Source organism: Portunus trituberculatus, chromosome 21 (genome assembly GCF_017591435.1).
Source record: "Portunus trituberculatus isolate SZX2019 chromosome 21, ASM1759143v1, whole genome shotgun sequence".
Taxonomy (NCBI): Eukaryota; Metazoa; Arthropoda; class Malacostraca; order Decapoda; family Portunidae; genus Portunus; species Portunus trituberculatus.
In genome coordinates, this window is record NC_059275.1 from 2,104,839 (window position 1) to 2,126,042 (window position 21,204).

The 21,204-nt window shown below is 38.6% G+C and overlaps 1 protein-coding gene across 12 annotated transcripts in view; it reads left to right on the top strand.

Moving 5' to 3' along the window:
• Window positions 1-21,204, top strand: part of LOC123506987 (glutamine and serine-rich protein 1-like) — a 37,134-nt gene that overhangs the window by 4,758 nt on the left and 11,172 nt on the right. For 4 of the 12 annotated variants that reach the window (XM_045259458.1, XM_045259464.1, XM_045259463.1 and 1 more), the window contains exons 3-12: window positions 2,076-2,354; window positions 6,920-7,077; window positions 10,136-10,214; window positions 12,038-12,318; window positions 14,733-14,879; window positions 15,260-15,400; window positions 19,139-19,296; window positions 19,531-19,569; window positions 19,749-19,858; window positions 20,578-20,675. In XM_045259458.1, the coding sequence (XP_045115393.1) occupies window positions 2,076-2,354; window positions 6,920-7,077; window positions 10,136-10,214; window positions 12,038-12,318; window positions 14,733-14,879; window positions 15,260-15,400; window positions 19,139-19,296; window positions 19,531-19,569; window positions 19,749-19,858; window positions 20,578-20,675 (1,490 nt within the window). The remainder of the gene's footprint in view (window positions 1-2,075; window positions 2,355-6,919; window positions 7,078-10,135; window positions 10,215-12,037; window positions 12,319-14,732; window positions 14,880-15,259; window positions 15,401-19,138; window positions 19,297-19,530; window positions 19,570-19,748; window positions 19,859-20,577; window positions 20,676-21,204) is intronic. The other 8 variants (XM_045259467.1, XM_045259469.1, XM_045259470.1 and 5 more) reach the window with 6 other exon arrangements.

The window sequence follows — 21,204 nt, forward strand, 5'->3', positions numbered from 1 at the left end:
TTTACCATGGTTTGACTCCTTCTGGTATTTTCTGCTGTTATTTTACTATGATATTCTTTATAGTTACCATATTTGATGGCTCATAAGATGCATCCAGTTTTGGCAGACATTGGAAAAAAATAAGAAAGGTAAATGAGCAGATTTAAGCCCTGAATATAATGTGAAGGATTTCATCTGATATTTGAAGACTCTCACATGCATTTAGATAATTATTAGATCCCAATGTTTTGCATTTATAAACTTTACTTTTTTTTTTTTTTTTTTTATGACCTAGAGTGCCTGTAGGTAGCTATACTTGAAGAGTATATGTGGGAAGTGCTGTTCAGCTTCTGCCCATTAGTAGCACAGGCAATTTTATTTATAGTGGTACCCATATTAGGGCTCATATCACCACCCAAGTGCATCTTTGGTGTAACCACTTAGAACCTGGGTATCATGGTGACATGTAGGTAACTTTAAACCACTCAACAAATGGCATAGCTTCAAAGTGGTATGTGGTGGAATTCGAACCTACGCGTGGATGTCTGCCTGATCCCACGCTCACCACCTTATCCAGTACACTACTGCCTCCCCTAGTAGCCTCCCTCCCATCCTGTTTTAAGATGTAAACATGTACCATACCTATCTGGCATATGGCATCGACAGTGACTGAGAGACTACAGAGGTAATAATTTTTTTTTTTTCTCTACATGTAATTCTAATGTAGTAATTAAGTACATTTTGAAAGCTAAAGGATATGTAAAAGCAGATTTACCAACCTTATTTTCTAAAACGTATTTTATTTAAAATATTCATAACATTTTTTCTATTCTTCATGAAATACATTGCTGCAATTAATTGACTGCGTTCGCTTTGGTACATGCAATGCATGGTGCATGGTCACTTAGGCAAATTGTTCCTGATTATTTAAATTACCAGTAAGTATGACCTATTATATACTGTTACCTTGAAAGAAAGAATTGTTTTGTGGTGTAGTACCAATCATCACTTTGTTAACATGTGCAAAGATGTCTGGGGTTTGATTTTAGTGCCTTTGTTGACATAGGCTTACCACCAACCAGTGCCTCAGTGCTGAATCTTGGCTTCATAGGACACAGGCTCATTTACTGAGACTTTTTTTTTTTTTTTTTTCTACTACCAGAAAAGGTGCATCTTATGAGCCATCAAATATGGTACTTGGGTTTATATGACTATATTTTATAAAGCAAAATATAGTTGCCTGGTATACCAAGCTCTCATTTTTAATACAGCACAAAACCTTAACACACATTTTACCTCGCCTCTGCAGAGGTTAATGCTCACATGGAAAGTGTAGGGCTACTTTTGTTCTGTTTTATTTACGAGGAAAAGGAAGATTTGCCGCTGAAACTGGAATAGCCCGAGGTTGCTGCAGTGCATTCAACACGTCTTTAAGCTCTATCTTGCATTAGCCTGAACATGCTGTGCCTTTATATTATAAAAAAAAAAATTAGAAAAATTAATAAAAAAAAAAAAAAGTCAGGATGGCCACTGTCCATTAGCTAACATCGTTAGGTCTCAATGATGATGAAAATGTCTATGCTGAAGTATGGTTTGTTATTATATGCTTGGTAATAGACAGTCATATTTTCAGATTGTTTTCTAAGTTATGATAATGAACTAATTTATGGGGCTTTATATATTCATGATTTCTTGTAGTGTACTTCCTAGAAAAAAAAAAATTTCATACCAACTTAGATTTATCAATTGAGGAAGAAAGTTATTTTTGTCCCAGGAATAGAGATAATATAAAAAGCACACAATGCATGTAGAGAACTTTAATTCTACTATCAAACCATTTATGTCATAGATACATGCTTAGAAATTCTCTAGCTATTTTAGTATCTTGGTAAATGATAGTAGAATATCAAAACATATATAATATGCAATATGTGGAACATTATAACTGGTAAATCTGGCAACTGCAACTGGAGTTAGTGATCTCTCCTATTGATAGTGCATGTTTCTACAGAGTCTAAGAGACAGAGAACAGGTATGGAAGATGTTGAACTTGTACATCTCTTATAAAATCTGTGTTGTTTTTTCATTGTTATCAGACAAGGAGGGGAAAGGAGTTAATGTTGACATCAAGAAAGAAGAGTCTTCAGTAACCTTTGATCCACCAGAGGATGATGGACTTGCCGATAAGGAGATTAAGGTAGAAATGGAGGAATTAGCCTCTGCCGACTACATCCCAGAAGAGGTCCAGGCCACTGATGGGGAAAACACCAACAGCTCTGAGGCAACTAGCACAAGTGAGAGTGGCGAGACTTCTAAGGGTGGCCGGCGCAATGTGGCAAGGAGAGGGCGACGCAAGAATGGTGCAGCACAAAGTGGTATGTCACACAACTGACTTAGAAATTTAAGGTTTACTCATTGTCTGCTTGCAAAAGTGTTATATTTTAGTTCATTCACTTTAAAAGAAATTATAATGGAACAGTTTTTCAAAATTGCACACACACACACACACACACACACACACACACACACACACACACACACACACACACACACACACGGGACATCGTCGATGGCGGAGGTGGTCGCTGAGCTCCAGAGCAATCATCTATAATTCTACAGTTACCTAAGAGTAACCAAGGTGGGAAAGGAGCTGGTAATGTTTGTCCCGTCTCCATATAGTCATGTTAACTGTTGATTAGCAAAATAATGTCCAGTGAAGGTAAATATAAACTGTAGCCTGCGTTTGAGCCATCAGCTGGTTTGTTTACGTCTGCGCAACATGGCGGCCGTGAACTCGAAAGAGGAATCAGACTTCACAGGGTTTCAAGGAATAATGGAGAAGAGCGCTTATGTGAAGAAAATTCTGGAGTTAGAAGGTAAAATTGAAAAACTGTTTGAAAAGTATGAGGGCCTGGAAACGAGTTATGACAATGTAAAGAGACTGTGCCGATATGAAGAAGGAAAATGCAGCACTGAAAGAGGAAGTTAAGCTAATTAAAGTGAATTGCGAAAAATGTGGAGAATCTCTAGGAAAAGTGATGGAGAAGCAGGCTGAATGGAAAAAAGTCAGGAAGTGGAAAGAAAGGAGGTAAATTACAAAGTTGCAAGTCTGGAAAAGGAAATCAAAGAGTCAGGGAGAAAACTTTGGGCCTTGCTGAAATTATAGATCAACAGATCATAGAAGAGAAGATAGCTGAGAAAGTGGTGAAGGTTATTAAGTCAAATGAGACATTGGTGAGGGAAACTGTAGACAAAAAGAGATGTGTGGTGATATTTGGTGTGGAGGAGGATAAGACACCGAGTAAAATGGAGAGAGAGAAAACATAAAAAGGTGATAAATAATATCATTAATGTGGTGCAAGAGGAGGAAAAGACCTAGTACAAGAAATAGAGGACTTCCATAGAATTGGAAAGTTCACAAGAGAAGGTATGAGGCCAATAAGAATCAAACTTAAGTCACAAAAGGATGTAGATGAATTGGTGGAGAAGTCATGGAGGCTAGCCCAGCAGGAAACAACAAGGAAGATTTGGTTGAGAAGAGATCTCGGTGAAAAGGAAAGAGAAATGTTAAATGAGTTGAGAAAGGAGGCTTTGAAAAAAATGAAGAGAGGACAGAAGAAGAGAAGAAAGAGTTTTTCTGGAGAATCTTGGATATGAGACTGAGGAAGTGGTTCATAACCCAGAAAAGTACAGCAAGAAAGGACTAAAGAAACTTACATATGAGCGAAATGTAATGTATTCCAACATAAATGGAGTGATATCGGGATTTTAGAACTCAACGATTACTTGAGGGACAAGAACCCAGATATTGTGGGTCTTACTGAAACAAAACTGAGAGAGGAGAAGACCTGATGAAGGTTGGAGAAGGAAATATAACGTTTGGAAAAGAAATAGAGTAGGTAAGATGGGAGGAGGAGTGATGTTGCTGGTTAAAAAGATATAAAGGTGGATCAAGTGAAAAAGGTATGGGAAAGGCAGAAGTGCTAAAGATCAGAGCAGAAACTAATGAAGGAAAAAGAGGCACTACATAGTGGTGTACGTACCACCTAAGACAAATGCATGGTCAGTACAGGAATATGAAGAAATGATAAGTGATACAGGAACATGTCTGGAAGAAATGTTGGGTGGCTGTGAACGAACTATAATGATGGGAGATTTTAATTGTAAAGAGGTGTGTTGGGAGGACTGGTCAATGGAAGGATCAGAGACAACATGGGGAAATACACTATTGACACTGGCAATGGAAAATGTGTTAACTCAGTGGGTCAAAGAAGATACTAGGTTTGGAGGAGAGGGAGCATCGTCAAGACTGGACTTGGTCTTTAGTACAGAGCCAATGGTCATTGAGGAGATGAGGGTGGAGTGCCCTTTAGCAAAGAGTGATCATGCAGTTTTGGAGTTCAAGGTGATAGACGAAGAGAAATCTAGAAGAAATGAAGAATATAAAGTGGGAAGATGGAATTATGCCAAGACAGATTTTGGAAACCTAAAGAAATTCTTTCAAGAGACAAATTGGATGAAATTCAAGAGTGCTAAGGAGCAAATGAAAAGTGGAAGGAATTTATAAAAATATACAAAGAAGGTGAGAAAAATTTGTACCAATAAGACAACATAGAGAAGTTGGAAAGCAGGACTGGTTTAACGATAGATGTGAAAAGGCTAGAACAAGAAAAGAGGATGCATGGAAGAGGTGGAGAAGGAAAAGACGGATTAAGCAGTGGGAAAGTTACAAAAGAGCAAGAAATGAATATGTGTTGATTAGAAGAGAAGAAAGAAAGAAACAAGAAAAGGATATAATTGATAAATGTAAAGACCAACCAAGGCTTTTTACAGACATGTGAACAACAACATCAAAAATAGAGAAAGTATTGAAAGTTTAGAAGTAAATGGAGTATACAGTGAAGATCCCAGGAAATGGCAGAGGCTATGAATGGATGCTTTCGGAAGGTATTCACAAAGGAGACTGCTTTTGACAAACCACTGGTAATGGAACAGAAAGGGATTATGAAGGAGTTTCAAGTAACTGTGGAGGAGATCAAGAACATGATGGGGAGTTTAGAAGTGAGAAAAGCTGTGGGACCTGATGGGGTATCAGGATGGATTTTAAGAGAATGCAGGGAGCAATTGGCAGAAAAAGTTTGTGAAGTAATTGATGCCTCATTAAGGGAAGGTGTAGTGCCCCAAGACTGGAAAAGAGCTAACATTGTCCCAATCTATAAATCAGGTAACAAGAGAGACCCATTGAACTATAGACCAGTGTCACTTACAAGTGTGGTAGCTAAGATGTGTGAGAGGGTGGTGAAGACTAGATGGACAGACTTCTTGGAGAAAAATGACATACTTTGTGAGTGTCAATTTGGTTTTAGGAAAGGGCGTTCATGCACGACAAACCTGATATGTTACTATTCGAGGGTGATAGATGTAATACAGGAAAGAGATGGTTGGGCTGATGGAATATATCTGGATTTAAAAAAGGCCTTTGATAAGGTACCACACCAGAGACTGATCTGGAAACTTGAAATGGTAGGAGGAGTGCATGGCAGTTTACTAAAATGGATGGAAGACTTTTGGTAGGAAGAGAAATGAGAACAATAATTAAGGACAGACCATCAGAATGGGGATTGGTGGAGAGTGGAGTTCCACAGGGATCAGTGTTGGCACCAGTAATGTTCGCAGTCTACATAAATGACATGGTGGATGGGGTGTCCAGTTATGTGAGCCTATTTGCAGACGATGCAAAATTGTTAAGAAAAGTGAGATGTGACAAAGATTGCGAACTACTCCAGGAAGACTTGGACAGAATATGGAAATGGAGCTGTACATGGCAAATGGAGTTCAACACGACAAAATGCAAGAAAATAGAGTTTGGCAAGAGTGAAAGAAGAATCAGGAGTATGTACAAGATAGGAAATGAAGACATAAAACCAGTCATGAAGAAAAAGACCTTGGGGTGACAATTACCAATGACCTATCGCCAGAGAGACATATAAACAAAATAATTGGAGAAGTATTGAACTTATTGAGGAACATAAGAGTGGCGTTCGTATATCTAGATGAAGAAATGATGAAGAAAATAATTACTGCAATGATAAGACCGAGGCTTGAATATGCAACAATACAGTGGGCTCGAACTTAAAGAAACACATAAGGAAACTAGAGAAAGTACAGAGGGCTGCAACGAAAATGGTGCCTGACTTAAGAGATTTGACTTATGAAGACAGACTGAAAAGAATGCAACTTCCAACCCTGGAAAACAGAAGAGAAAGGGGAGACCTGATAGCAATATACAGAGTGATGATTGGCATGGAAAAATGGATAGGGAAGATCTGTGTATGTGGAATGGAAGAATGTCGAGAGGGCATGGGAAAAAACTAAAAATGGCCACTTATAGGAGAGATGTGAAAAAATATAGCTTCCCTCATAGAAGGGTGGAAGCATGGAATAGTTTAGACGTGGAAGTGGTCAACGCAAGGAATATTCATGATTTTAAGAAAAAGCTGGACATTAATAGATATGGAGACGGGACAACACGAGCATAGCTCTTTTCCCGTATGTTACAATTAGGTAAATACAATTAGGTAAATACACACACACCTGGTTAGAGCGCTGGTTTCACAAGCCAGAGGACCGGGGTTCGATTCCCCAGCCGGGTGGAGATATTTGGGTGTGTCTCCTTTCAAGTGTAGCCCCTGTTCACCTAGCAGTGAGTAGGTACTGGATGTAAATCGAGAAGTTGTGACCTTGTTGTCCCGGTGTGTGGTGCGTGCCAGGTCTCAGGCCTGTCTGAAGATCGGAAATAATGAGCTCTGAGCTCGCTCCGTAGGGTAACGTCTAGCTGTCTCGTCAGAGACTGCAGCAGATCAAACAGTGAAACACACACACACACACACATTCTGGTAATGTTTTCAAGTAATCACACAAATTTTCCCTGATCTGGCAGAGACAAGACCACAGAGAGAGAACCTGCGGAGAACATCCCGGGCAGTGAAGCGGTACGGCAACACTGAAGTGGAGTCTGATGGCCTGGCAGACTCAGACCCAGACTTCCATCTCAGTGACTCAGATGATGACCCTGACTTCAATCCAGTAGACAAAAAGGTGAGGCAGCTAAAATTCAGGTGATGCTGAACTATTGGTATCATTAGCTGGTGTATGACACCTTCGTATTTCCTTGTGACCTTACATATGAGGTTATTTAGGCATTGTTTAGGATTAAGTGGGCCATCTGGATATGATACACACACAAAGGAATATATATACAGTGGATTCTCACTATACATCTGTTTCTTAGTTTGTCTAATTTGGTTTATGAGATTGAGTGGAATAAGGTCTCTAATGTTATGTTGTAGAAAATGAGAAAATACAGGCAAATCATCCCTCTTAACGAAGGGGTTACGTTCCTAAAAACCCTTCGTTAAGTGAAACTTCGTTAAGCGAACCGATTATAACAAGTTTAACCCGTGACTTGAACTTCCATTGAGACTAAACAAAGTGAGAGTGCATCATAGTACAGTGAAAGGTTTAATGAAAGTAAAAATTATGAAGTTAAACATTAAGGCAGCTTAATTTAAGTCATTATAATGTACACTAATGTATGTATGTAAGTAACTTTATAATGTTAATGATCTTAAATTTATGAAGAGGGAGAGTGAAATGGGAAAGACACTAACCGGCAACCTGTGGAATGTAAACAAAGGGTGCATCATTGTATCACATACAAAACTTATGTACCACATTTCCATAAGGCTTTCCATTTTATCCATTGTAGAGTCACGAGTTCAGGTGGTTCTTTTAGCTTGCAAGGAAGATACGGTCTCACCAGCCTTCTTAATAGAGTCTGCTGACTTGGAAATAGTAGAGACAGTAGATGGAGTCAAGTTGGTGGCGAGCAATGCTATTAGTTTCCTCGCCTCGTGTCTGTGAATAATATCCAGCTTCACTTCAAGAGTAAGAGACTTCCTGGTCTTCTTAGCAACGCTAGGTGACGTTACAGGGCGTTTTGGTGGTAAGTTGAACTAGGGAAGACGAGCTGCTGCTGACGCTGTTATTGTTTTGAACAGGGCGAGTGAGTTGTGCGCGTTTTGTCCACGAGAGGCGCTGGTGTATTCAAAAGCCTGTCGACTTGCGTGATACGGTGGGGCTTTCAAACTAGGAAAAAATTACCTGGATAAAACTTCATTAAAGCGAGTTTGGTGTTCGTTAAACGAGCAGATGGTAGTAAAAGGAAACCTTCGTTGTAGTGAAATTTTGTTGTGTGAACCTTCGTTAAGCGGGAGTTGCTTGTATCCTTAAAGTTTGTTGACCTTCAAAATGGTATGTCTTTTCAACTGATAAAGATAGTATCTTGGTGATATGTATATATATTTCTAAATGTGGCTGAAAACATCTGCTTTCATTTTTGGAACAATACTATGATGAAAATAAACACTTCCATCCATGTGAGGGTAAACAAAGAAATGACGTTCATTGGCTGAATTTTTTGTGAGTGGTGACCTGGTGGTCTGGACCATCTTACCGCTATGTTGGATTTACATACGTATCAGATGATAGAGGCGTGTTTTTGCATGAATACATAAAGAATATCAATCTAAGTGTCACTGGAATTAGTGTTGGTTTCCAAGGTTCAGGACTTGGTGAAGATGGTGTTAAACAATAAGAACTCTCTGAATGGACTTAATGATACCTAGGCAGAACTTATATCTTTTTAAGTAGTGCAGTCAGTCAGTAAAGTAACCTCTATGAAATGGGTATTTTCACCTTTGTTGAGAGGATTTTTCCTCATAACTCATTGGTGTGCTATTAGAAGAGGAACTGGAGAATATGATAGTGTACTAACCCTAAAAGGGCCTCTGTGTCAGACAAGACCTGCTTTCACTCAATGCTTCATATGTTCTATTTGGATCTGAAAAAAAAGCCTGTCATATAACCTTTGTTTGGAATATGACTCCTGTGCTAGAACTTATGTGTGGATCAAACTAAGTCACATCACCACGTGCTCCCCTTGTTTAACTCTTTTGAGACAGAGTCACGGCTGACTACAAGCAGTTTTTTTTTTTTTTTTTTTTTTTTTTTTTTTTTTATATATACCATATTTGCCATCTTTAAGTTAATCTTAGACTTGTGCTTATTTTGATCTTGATCTTGGTATTGGTGTCCTTGAGCCTCAGTATAAAATGATGAAAGAGCAAAACAGTATAATCTTGTATTTCTCAATTTTGAGTTAATTATACAATCTCTATATTTTCTTGGTGAAATGGCAGAAATAATTTATCAGTGATTTTGTAAGAATATGGACACATAAATTTGTGTATATGTTTAAGCAAATTCCCTCCTGTGCAAGGTGTGTGTATTTTGTCTCAGTATTTGTGACCTTCAGCCCAGCTGGCCCATTGCTCCCACTAAAGCACGATGAGAGGCAAATGTTGCACAATTGAGCATGTCTTGCACTATTTGCACAATAACCGATGAATCCCAGGGCTAATGAAAGCTGCTAGATAGTCACACGACAGTTGTTGGAGGAACACACAATATTACCAAGATTCCAACGAGCAGAGGACAACAATTTAACGATATACCATGTTGCTATCAATTATTTTCCACAATTCCAGTATGACACTAGCACAGTGGCCACATGCCTCACATGATAAAGATGAGATGTTACTCCTCGAAGGTATATTGATAACAATGCCATGTTTAGTGACAACAGACAACCACAGGATGACAACTGAACGAATTACACAAATACTGCCTGACAAACACGAGCGCAACATGGCCGTTCTCTCTCTCTCTCTCTCTCTCTCTCTCTCTCTCTCTCTCTCTCTCTCTCTCTCTCTCTCTCTCTCTCTCTCTCTCTCTCTCTCTCTCTCTCTCTCTCTCTCTCTCTCTCTCTCTCCATTCCTCCCTATAGTACCTACCTAAAGATCTTATGAGCTCATGTGTCCTATAAGCCACCCAATGTGATAGTTTCATTTTTTTCTCATTTCATAGTATGAGACATCCTTCAAATTTGGATCATCCTTTTTATTTTCTTAAAGGACTGGAGCCTCAGTGGGCCTTTCTTTTCTTGGATCTTTTTGTTGCCCTTGGCTTGTGCCCCTCCTATATAAGAAAGGCATGGTTACCTCTGCAGAATCCTCACAGGCTTTTTCTTGTTTAGACGAGTGCGGCCAGTGATGATGAAGAGGAGAAGCCGAGGCGAGGTAGGGGGAGAGGCAGAGGAGGCACACCACATAGAGGTAAGTCGCTGGCTCTTTATCTAACCTTGGTTGGAATCACCAGCTTTATATCAATGTAGGTGTACAGGCTTTCCCTGCTTGCTGATTCACTATTACACGATGTTTCATTTTCATGTTATAGCAAGAGATGAGATGTGAAGTTTTCAGTAAAGATTATGAGTAAAGGACAGACAGAGGATATTCAGCATGGAAGAGTCAGACAGTTGAGTGTCATTGAAGAAGAGGAGATAGTTGTCTGGAAGGTTGTGTCAAATTGATAGATGGAGGAATTGAAATTTTGAGGCATTGAAAACTTAGATTTTCTCTGCCCCCATTGGAAATCTTTGAAAGATCAGAAGTCAGACATTCTGTGGCGTCGCTGTGTGATCTGTTGACTTCCTGAAGGGTTGGATGTCTCTGAAAGGATGTGGAAAGATGTAGGGTGGTATCATCAGCATAGGAGTGGATAGGACAAGAAGTTTGGTTAAGAAGATCATTAATGAATAATAGAAAGAGAGTGGGTGACAGGACAGAACTCTGAGGAACACCACTATTAATAGATTTAGAAGAACACTGGCCATGCTATGATTTACTTTATATTTTTTAAAAATAAAATGACCAATTTTTTCATGATAAAGTGGGATTTCATACTGTGTCGTATGAAAATACTTAAATTTCAACTGTAAAAAGGGAAGGGTGATAACTGAACCTGAAAAGAAAAATGAAGGTTCACTGTAATTTCCTGAAGAGCGAATGAATGCATACTCAAGATATTGTAAAAGTGAAACAACCAATCATAGAGCAGAACTAGAATAGTAAAAAAAAAACAAATATTGTAAAAAGTGAAATTTTGTATAAAGGTGAATTGTGTAATGTGGACTACCTGTGCATAATTTGTTTTATCTCTGCTATTTTATAATGAGACTAACATTTGAGATATGCTAATGAATTTCTTTCTCCACATTTCATTAATAAACTTTTTGATGTTCCATGAAGTCCTACATATTTGTTACTTTCAGATGTAGAGAGGTGTTTGATAGGCTGAAAATATTGTTTGAATTTTTAAGGGACCTATCCCAGCCAGATCAGAACTATAACAATATTTTGTCAATATTCGCATTCACATCAAATACTGACCATTAGTGGAACATATCCTCCTTGTTAGCAGCAACCTGATGATTTGCAAGATGTCTTGTTTGGGCACCTAACAAAATGTTTTGCTGTGAATTAAATTTCTCTTAGGGTAAATAAATTGTACCAAAATTATTGGCTCAAAATTGAGTGTTGTGTAATGCAGGATTGTTCATACACTAGTTCAGTGTTTAGGTGATGCAAGGCAGGTCTGCATGTTGGCTTGTCTGCTGTCACCTGTCATCTCATGGAACTTGAAATCTTGTCTGAATATATATTTTATGATTAGATTATAGTCAGTAATAGTACTAGTTTTAAATCTCTATTGCAGTTTATGTATAATTCATTCTCTCAAGATTGTTTTAATGTTTTGATAAATAATGACTATTTTGTTAGGGAATATTTCTGCTTGGCATGTAATATGCATGGTACTGCTTTTATCTCTTTAATAGGTTAATTTAGATTTAGATTATATTTCTTTATATCATGATGTCAACAGTTACTTCTCTCATATCCTTATTTTTACTAATAAGAAGAATGCAAAGGTTATGTTCAGCCTTATGTGGTGTTAATGTAAATAATGTTTTCATAAACTTTATGAAAGGTTGTTGCCAGTTATTATTTTGCCTTTGTCCCCTGCCATGACACTAACCACTCATTGTCTCATCTTCCACTGCCTCATAGTGACTGATCCATCCTGCCTTAACTTTAAGGCGTTTTCTCTCCTCAAGGCCGAGGTCGAGGAATCAAACGAACTCTCGATAAAGAAAATTCTGCATCTGCTAGCAAATCTCCCACCACCACTTCCACCATTATCACCACCACTGCTACCACCACCACCACCACCACCACTACCACTGGTAGTCCACCTAAGAGAAGAGGCCGGCCCCCATCGTACCAGCCTGTCAAGATCCTGCCCAAACCAACTACTGAAGGAAACACTAGAACAGAGGGTGGTGGGCAGGACAGTGTTGTGGTCATGGTAAGTGAAGAGGTACAGGACAGGAAAATTTATTTGTTTAATTAATTTATTTTTTATTTATTATTTATTTTTTATTTTATTATTTCTTTTTATATATTTATTTATTCATGTAAGAAGGAAAACCCAGCCAAGGGGGGAAAAAATGCCCACTTAGTTGCCAGCCCCCTTGCAGGTGTTAGAGTAAGCAAGGGTCAGGGAAAAATGTCTTGAAATGAATTAAGGTAATGGAGATCGTGGAATGCCAAATACATTAACATCTTAACTTACGAGTTTTTTGAGATACAAGTCACTTTTTTTTAAATGTGAGCAAAATTTTAGAGATATGAGTCATGTTTCAGAATGCTGCTGCTAGTCAACTTCAGTTGAGCCAGTAGTTTCCTGCACAGCAAGTTGGATCGTGTGTACTGTGCTCGTTCTTTCATAATTTTTACACAATTTACTTAACTTTTTGTGTTTGGTAACATGGGGCAGAAGAAAATGAGTGCAAAGGATAGTGGCAAAAAGAAGAAAAGAATTATTTCAATAGAAGTGTATTAAGAAATGATAGAAAAACATAAGTGTTGTGTGTGAGTGCTTAACCCCTTCCATACCGCAAGACTGTTTTGTGGTACGTGCGTACCACGCGCAAAAGCGACCTCGTGGTACCGCAAGATGCCGCCGTGGTACGTGCGTACCACACCAATACATTTCCGTGTATAACCGTGGCCTGAGTGCGGATTTTACCTTTTTCATGCTCCACGTGGTTCACTATAAACAAACAAACACTGGAGGCATTATTTTTAGCCACCCCAGCGTAACAAAACCATCCCCCCCACTAGCCAATCAATATCGAAGTTAATTTTTCATGCATAAACTATAAAGCCAATCACTATTCTTTGACATATATTATTCCCACAGTCCCCCCAAGAACATCAGTTCTCTAGTATCGGCCGTGGTGAAACTGTTCTATTGCCTCTAGTTAGAGATAATGGCGTCTGCTTCGTGTAGCAGCGATGAGGATTATCATAATTATGAGACAGATAGTGAGGATATACTGGAAGACTCTCCAGATGAATATGATTCAGACTATGATCCTGAAAAGAAATAGGAGAGAGTGATAGTGACAGCAGTGTTGAAACCCTCTCGGCAAGTGAGGGGGAGCAGCCTAGTTATGACTGCCTCAGGGCCACCCTCACCAGGTGCAGTGTGTGTGGTGCTGAATTTATGATTAGTGCACAATTTATGATTATGTTTACGTTTTCTTTTATTAATAAAATGACAAAAATATTTTTAGAAAAAAGTACATAACACTGAGTTAGAAAGAAATATAATGTGTAGATCTGGCCGTGAGGCACGTGCGCACGGGCAGGGGCTGCGGTATAGGAGGGGAACGCTTTGTTTATATCGGGGGGTGGCTGCGGTAAGGAAGGGGTTAATCCCTAGGGGAAGGAACAATGTTGTAAACAAATCTGTGGCCTTTATTCTCTCTCTCTCTCTCTCTCTCTCTCTCTCTCTCTCTCTCTCTCTCTCTCTCTCTCTCTCTCTCTCTCTCTCTCTCTCTCTCTCTCTCTCTCCTTGTTGTGCCTACTTAAAATTTCATTTGTTATATGAATAGTGTTTACAGGATTGTCAATGAGCTCTTCTGCGATTAATAGAGCAGCCAGTCTCCTGTGGGTGGTTATATTTGTACACTCCAGCTGATCGACAGTCCCAAGTGAAGGAGTGGGTGTCAAGAGATGAGGCAGGGTAGCATCCCATGGAATGCACCCCTCCAAGACAAATATTCTATATGAAACCAGTTTATCTATTTGTAATCTCTTGTTATGTTTTATTATGTTTTTATACAATATTTGTTATTTATAAATAGCTTTTCTTACCTAAAAATGCATGAAAAAGTTAGGGTGCTTTTTTAAAAGTTGGAGTGGATTAATGGCATTTCAGTTAATTTCAGTGGGGAAAATTTATTTGAGTTACAAGCAATTTGAGATATGAGCTCCATCACGGAACAAATTAAACTCATATATTGAAGTACTAACAGTTTCCATCATATTTGCTTTTTGTATTTATTTTGTAAGGAAATACCTTGGGAGCTTAATAGTACAAGTACTTCTTCAACCAGAATGACTAGGCATTACAGTTAACTTCAGAACTTGGAGTGTTAGGAGGATATGGTGTGAGTGGACAGTGCCATGTATCATAATATGCAAGGTTCTGTCTGCTGGTATGCTCTTGATGCTCATCAAGTAACCATCATGCCTACCAGTGAGACTTAAGCAGATTCCACGCTTCCAAATGTGACATGACAGCAACTTGAAAGACTAAGAAAGAAATTCTTTGAGAATGAATGTAACGAGAATTTTTTAATTTGTCAGTTGCCAGCAAATAATCTACTGATGTTAGATAGGACAGGTCCATTGCCAGCAAATAATCCATTGGTGTATTTGCAGATGAATGAAAGGAGAGGCCCTGCACAGTTGAGTTCAGCATACAATTATGCTGGAGGCCAAGTGCAGCGGCAGACTCAAAACATCATGGTGCCCGAGGGACCGGAGCTGACGGCGGAGCAACTTGAAATGGTAGAGTCCCAATTCAAGGTTAGTGTCTTGGATGGAAAGCTCAAGAACAGGTTTCAGCTTGTGGCAATGAAAAAGGAACTTCAGTACAATCCATTAATTTCTTGTACCATGTTTGAAAATTTTTAATGGTCTTGAAATATTTGGATTTTGCTCTTGTCACCAAGTCACTACAAACCAATATGTCATTGCACCACCAGACCAATACACTAAACTGAGTCTTAAATGAAATTGTAGTTTTAAGTTTAGTCTTAGATTGCAGCTTGCAGTTGGCAGTGATCAGATCACCTACCTGATGGGGTATTTGTGAATTATTTGCCAATCCTTTTGAAAGCAATAGTATGAAAAAAGAACATGTTGGGATGATTGGAAACAATTACTAATTAACATCACTGTGACAGAGTGGTGACTTTGTGATGGCCAAGAAGGACATGGAGATGATGGAGAACCCACCCATATGGAGGATTGATGGCAAGTCTCTCCTGCAGAAGTTCCAAGCATTTGAGAAAGACGGAAAGATCCTATACAGGAATATATCAACTGTAAGTAATTTTCTGGATTAAGTGAACAGCATTTCATTGTGAGTTTTGTGGTTGTGTTGTGGGATTGATGTGAGCTGAATCACTTACATTCTTGAAGATAGTGAAAATTTATCCACTTCTTCACGTACACCTAATCCTCTGCTATCACGCCCTCCGTTATCACATTTTATTGTTATCATGCATATACTTAAAAAGCTGCACAAATGTCTATATTGTGCACGAAATTACTGCTATTGCGCGACTGTCATTCAGTAGTTATTCATATGTTTCCCCAATTAATAGTAGTGACGCAAGCTTTACAATAAGTTTGATGTTGTTCTCTTTATATTATAGCAATTTTAATGTGATTTGTTTTTTGTTATTAATAACTGGCCAGTATATTGGTGGGAGTTCTAATACTTGATTTCTAATGATAGAATGGATGGTTCCATGAGCAGACAGTTGGAAAAGTTAAATTTTTTTTTATTTCTACTGGATAATGGAATAACTTGTTTTTGATAGGCATTATATATCGTTTATTTAATTTACGAACGCATTCAGCCCATGACACAAGTCTACCATGAAGGCAAAGCAGTAGCTGAGTGTCCAGCACATATTTGTGGCTGCTACATAACAATGACAAAGCCGCCTCCATCCCGTCGTCCCACTATTGCCCTGAGGAAGACTGCGGCACCTGTGCGAGAAGTTAAAAAAAGGAAGAACTTAACCTATGCTCAGAAGTTAGAAATTGTGAAGATGATTGATAAAGGTGAAACAAAGTGTGGTGTTGGGAGAAAGTTTGGAATAAATGAGTCAACAGTGCGTGGAATTTACCAAAACCGTGAGCATATCAAGTCCTACATGAAAATAGCTTCATCAGAAGCTGGTACCCAAGCTATGTGAAGTCGCAATCAAGTGCTACTCAAGACTGAACAGCTGCTAGGGAGATATCTGCAGCAACAGGTATTTTGTTTTGTTTTTGTTTGTTGGGATGAATATCTAAGGCCATTAACTCAGGTTAATTATTAAACAGGTGCTGCCTATTGCATCAATGGCCAACTGGTCATCTTTCTTATGTTGGGTATAATTTTACTTCATGTTGAAGCTCTGCTTTGGTGGACAAAACTATTTTTTATACAGATTGATGTACTTTTATTCAGCCTGACATTCATTTCTGTTGCAAATCAGTTAGGTAAGGATAATTTACTTACATTAGCTGAATTGATAAATGGCACATGATTGAGGGGGAACATTACACAGCGTGCAATCTTGCCATGCTCAGCCATTGGTCCACAGGGTTAGGTTGCTGCAGTACGGTTAGGTTTCATTTATTTGATTTATGAGGATAAATTATTCATTTAGATAAGTTCTGATGTATTTTGATTTATCTGTCATTCATTACCAGTTATAAGTTATAAGTACTATACATATAACTTATATTGTACATACTGAAACTGTTAATGAAAAATATTTATGTCCACCAAAGCTCAGTTTAACATCCATGAAGTAAAACATTACCTAATGTTGTTGTTTTCGTGTGACAGGCAAAGCGGAACTTGTCGGTCAGCACACATGATGTTATGGACACTGCCAAGGAGATGTATGCTGCTGTTGCTCACAAGATGGGTGTGCAACACCCTCCATTATTTCTTGCATCAAAAGGATGGGTAGATAAGTTCATGTCACGTCACAAATTGAAAAGCATTAAGATAACTGGTGAGGTGGCAAGTGGTGAAAATTCTGCAGCCTGTGCATACCCTGAGTTCTTGAAAAACATTATCGAGGAAGGCCAGTACACTCCTGATCAAATATTCAACATGTATGAGACCAACTTTTACTGGAAGACAATGCCAAAAAAAACTTTCATCACGAATAAGTCAGCCAAGATTTGTGGAAGGAAGGCAATAAAAGAACGCTTTACTCTGCTATTCGCAATGAATGCATCGGGAACCTGCCGCATGAAGCCAACAGTTGTGCATCGAGCAAAACAACCCAGGGCCTATAGAGGATGCAACATGAAAAGGTTGAATGTGCACTGGTTTAACTCAAGGAAAGGGTACATGTCATCAAAACTCTCTCTTGATTGGTTCAAAGAGGCATTCGTCCCCGAGGCTGAGGAGTTTTGCCGAGCAAATAACATCAGGTTTAACGTTCTACTCCTCCTTGATAATGCCCTAGATCATTCTCCACTTCTTCGGACTGACCATCCTGATGTTGAAGTAGAGTTTTTGCCATCTAACACTACAGCATTAATCCAGCCACTGAACCAGGAAGTGATACCCATTGTGAAGGCGGCATACTTGAGTCGGCAGTTCAGGATGATGCGGCTGGCAGCAGATGATCCTGCACTCATACAACAGTTAGTGGACAGTGAGTGTGAGGATGAGGATGTGGTGCAATGGGATACTAAGCCAGAACAGCGATTGATTCACTATTGGAAATCCTACAGTGTTAAACAAGCAATTGACTTAATAATAGACTGTTGGAACAGTGTTACCCCTGCCACTATCAACCATGCTTGGCGTAACATTTTAGGATTGCCTAAGGACCGCCAGGTGGCTGTACTTGATAACCCACAGACAGTTGAGGCAGAGGCAGAAACAGCAGCAGCAGAGGCACGGCAAATCCCTGGAGCTGGATTTGCTGACGTGACTGGTCAGGACATCATGGAAATGATTTGGCCTCTTGCACCAACTACTGAAGATATTGTTGACGAGTCTGAAGTGGCACAGGAAGAGGAAAGCACAGAGGAGGAAAGTGAAAATGTGATGCAAGGTGGTCTTTCTGTCGCTGACATCAAGACTGTGATAGAATTGGGTTTCAGGCTACGCCACCTCATCGAACAAGATCTGAGTGCCAACAGTAAGGAAAAGTGCTCCTTAATTAGTAGGGCACTGGCAAGTTATGAAGATGAATATCATGACCACATCAACTCTCTCCGTCACCGTCAGATCAAAGAGTTCTTACAGCGTCGCAGTCAGGCTTGGCAACCAGATGGTGAACCAAGACCAGGACCCTCCAACCAACCCCGACCCTCTGACTTAGATCATACATGTGACTTTGAGGGCTTCTCTGATGCTATAGATGATGAAATCCTAGATAAGTTACAGGCTCTTCGGGATGGAGACTAAAACTCCACCCAAGCCTCGGAATCTACTCATCCACCTTAGCTCCTAATCGTCCGTAAAGAGGTAAATAAAATGCTATAAACTGTATGCTGTTATTGTGATTCTTGATTAAGTTTTTGTACTGTTTTATTTCTTCATTTTTATGCTAAATGGTATAAAAACAAGGCAAAAGAGACAAAAATTATAGCTTAGAGGTCCTAGTGTCAGTTTGAATTATTGCCATAGGTTCTTCAGTTTGGCTATTGCGCAGTGATAGCTGCACCAATTATGCGTGATAGCGGAGGGTTGAGTGTACTGTTAAGGTTTTTGGTCCCAAACATGAGTCAACCTTAGTATTTATAGTGATGGTATGATGGCTGCAAATGATCTTGTTTGTCCCCTTTTCAGATGAATTTTTTTTTTTTTTTTTTTTTTTTTTTTTTTTTTTTCTTTCTAATGTACATATTTTAAGTTTATAATGAAGCAGCCAATGAGATGTATATGATTTATAATCATTGTATGTTTAGAAGCAACATTTATTGATTATTCACTAATGTAAATTGACAAATTTAGTGATTTTATTAGGATAAGCTGTAAGATTTCAGATCACAAAGCAAATTTTCTTACACTGTCTTTGTTTTGCTTATTCCAGTACTCTGGGTGGACGTCACAGGCCAAGGCTCTCTACCTGGGGGTCAATGTGACCTTCGTGTTCCAGTCACGCTATGACACTGTAGTGCAGATGTTGGGTTTTAAGCCTGAGGGGGAGGAGGAAGAGTCAGAGTCCTCCAAGGATGATGCCAGCAAGCAGTAAGTTTATCTTTCATATATTCTGCTTTGCATTATGGTTTTTGTCCCTTGATTAAATTTATTAATTTTTAGATATCATTTATATTGAAAATTAGGACATAGATTTAATTTGGAAAGTGAATCATTCTGCTATCAGTGATGATATGATTTTATAGGTGCAGTATGTAACAGCCACTTTATATTGTGTCTTGTGAAGTAAGGGGAGTGAGTGATATAATTATGTACCTATTTCAGGACCTGGTCAAACATGAAGACTCAGCAAATGGACATTGAGTAAGTTTTCTAAGTTTTCTCAACTCATGAAATTGAAGTTATTCTCAGTAAAATTATGTATAATACAGAATGCATAGGAATAAATGGCAGATGAACAGTAAGGGTGGTGGTGGTGGTGCTTGTTACATATTTTGATAATGGCACTTGTGTGGATAACATCTGTCTTTGATTTGGCCCAGAATCTCGGAGGAGCTGCGATCACATATGACAAGCTTTGAGATCTACCTGCAGACACTCATCTCTCAAGCCTTGGACAACAACTTTCTTGTGGAAATCTATGAAGAGAATGGTAAGATGGCCTCACATGGTTTTGTTCACATTGGTATTGAGCACAGATGGATTTTTTATTATTTTTTATTCTATTTTATTTTATTTATTCATAATTTTTTTCTCTCTCTTTCATGTACTTTGTTTTCTATTATTCATTCATTCATTTGTTTCATTTCACAGATGGTTTATTTTTTGCTCATTCAAAACTAAGAAAATGTTATGGAAATCTCTTCAGTAGAAGAGAATCGTAGATGGTTATTAAAAACATAGGAATAAATTACTTTGGAATATTCACTTGCATATACACTCTGCTGCAAATTTTTCTTTCTTCAAGCTTTTAGTTAGTTTTTTATTCTGTGGACATAGTCATGTTGAGTACCAAGGTGACACCATATGAATTGTAGGACAAACATGTAAGTGACAAGTTAAATTTTGCGTTAAAAAGTTGGAATATTGAGTTGTACGATTAGCAAGATGTATGAATGGCTGGGTTTCAGTGTACTACTTGAAAACCTCCTAAAGTTAATGTTACTGGTAGCTGACTTTCCCTGCCTGGGTGATGGGACCTGACTATGGAATGGCCCAAACTGGGGATGGCTACAGACTAATGTGAAAATTTACAGAGATATGAAATCTTTAATCAGCTCTCTCTTTGTCTTATCACCATGATCTCTCTTCTATCTGCCAGTGATTTATGATAGCTTTTGCCTTTGTGACTGATAGTGATTTCTCTTTCAGATGAATACTTTGTGGAAAGAGTGAAGGTGATTGATGAATTAGCAGAACAGAGAAAAAAGAAGGTCCTTGAGATTATTCAGTGGAACACTCAGTTCAAGGTAAATATTTAACTGCTGTATGCTGTCTTATCATTTAATAAGAGGAAGACACTCCCTTGTAAAATTTTAATGAAGTGTTTTCATCTTACAACCACAGTATCAGTTTTGCTACTGATCCTGTCATTTCATTCTGTCCCATTATTGTAAGACAGTAAAGGTGGCATCACACTACCACTTTTCCATCAACTTTTTCTGTCAATTTTTGTCAGCGCTCATTGTCACACGCAAGTTTGCTTCCACCTTTGTTACATTTGTCAACTGTAAACAAACATGGCAAGCCCTTGCTATTTTTTTTCATTGATATTTTTGCCCTTAAATACCCTCTATGAGAGTGTCTTCAGACAGCTTTGTCCATTCATAAACAACAGAGCTGCTCATCGTGGCCAGTTGCTACTTGGAAGTTCTGCCTTGGAGCATTACAGTCCCAGAGAAATGTAAACAAACAACTGAACCACTTTTCACAGCAAGGCTAAAACAAAAAATACATACAGTGGAGACTCAATACTCGAACTTAATTAATTCCAAATGG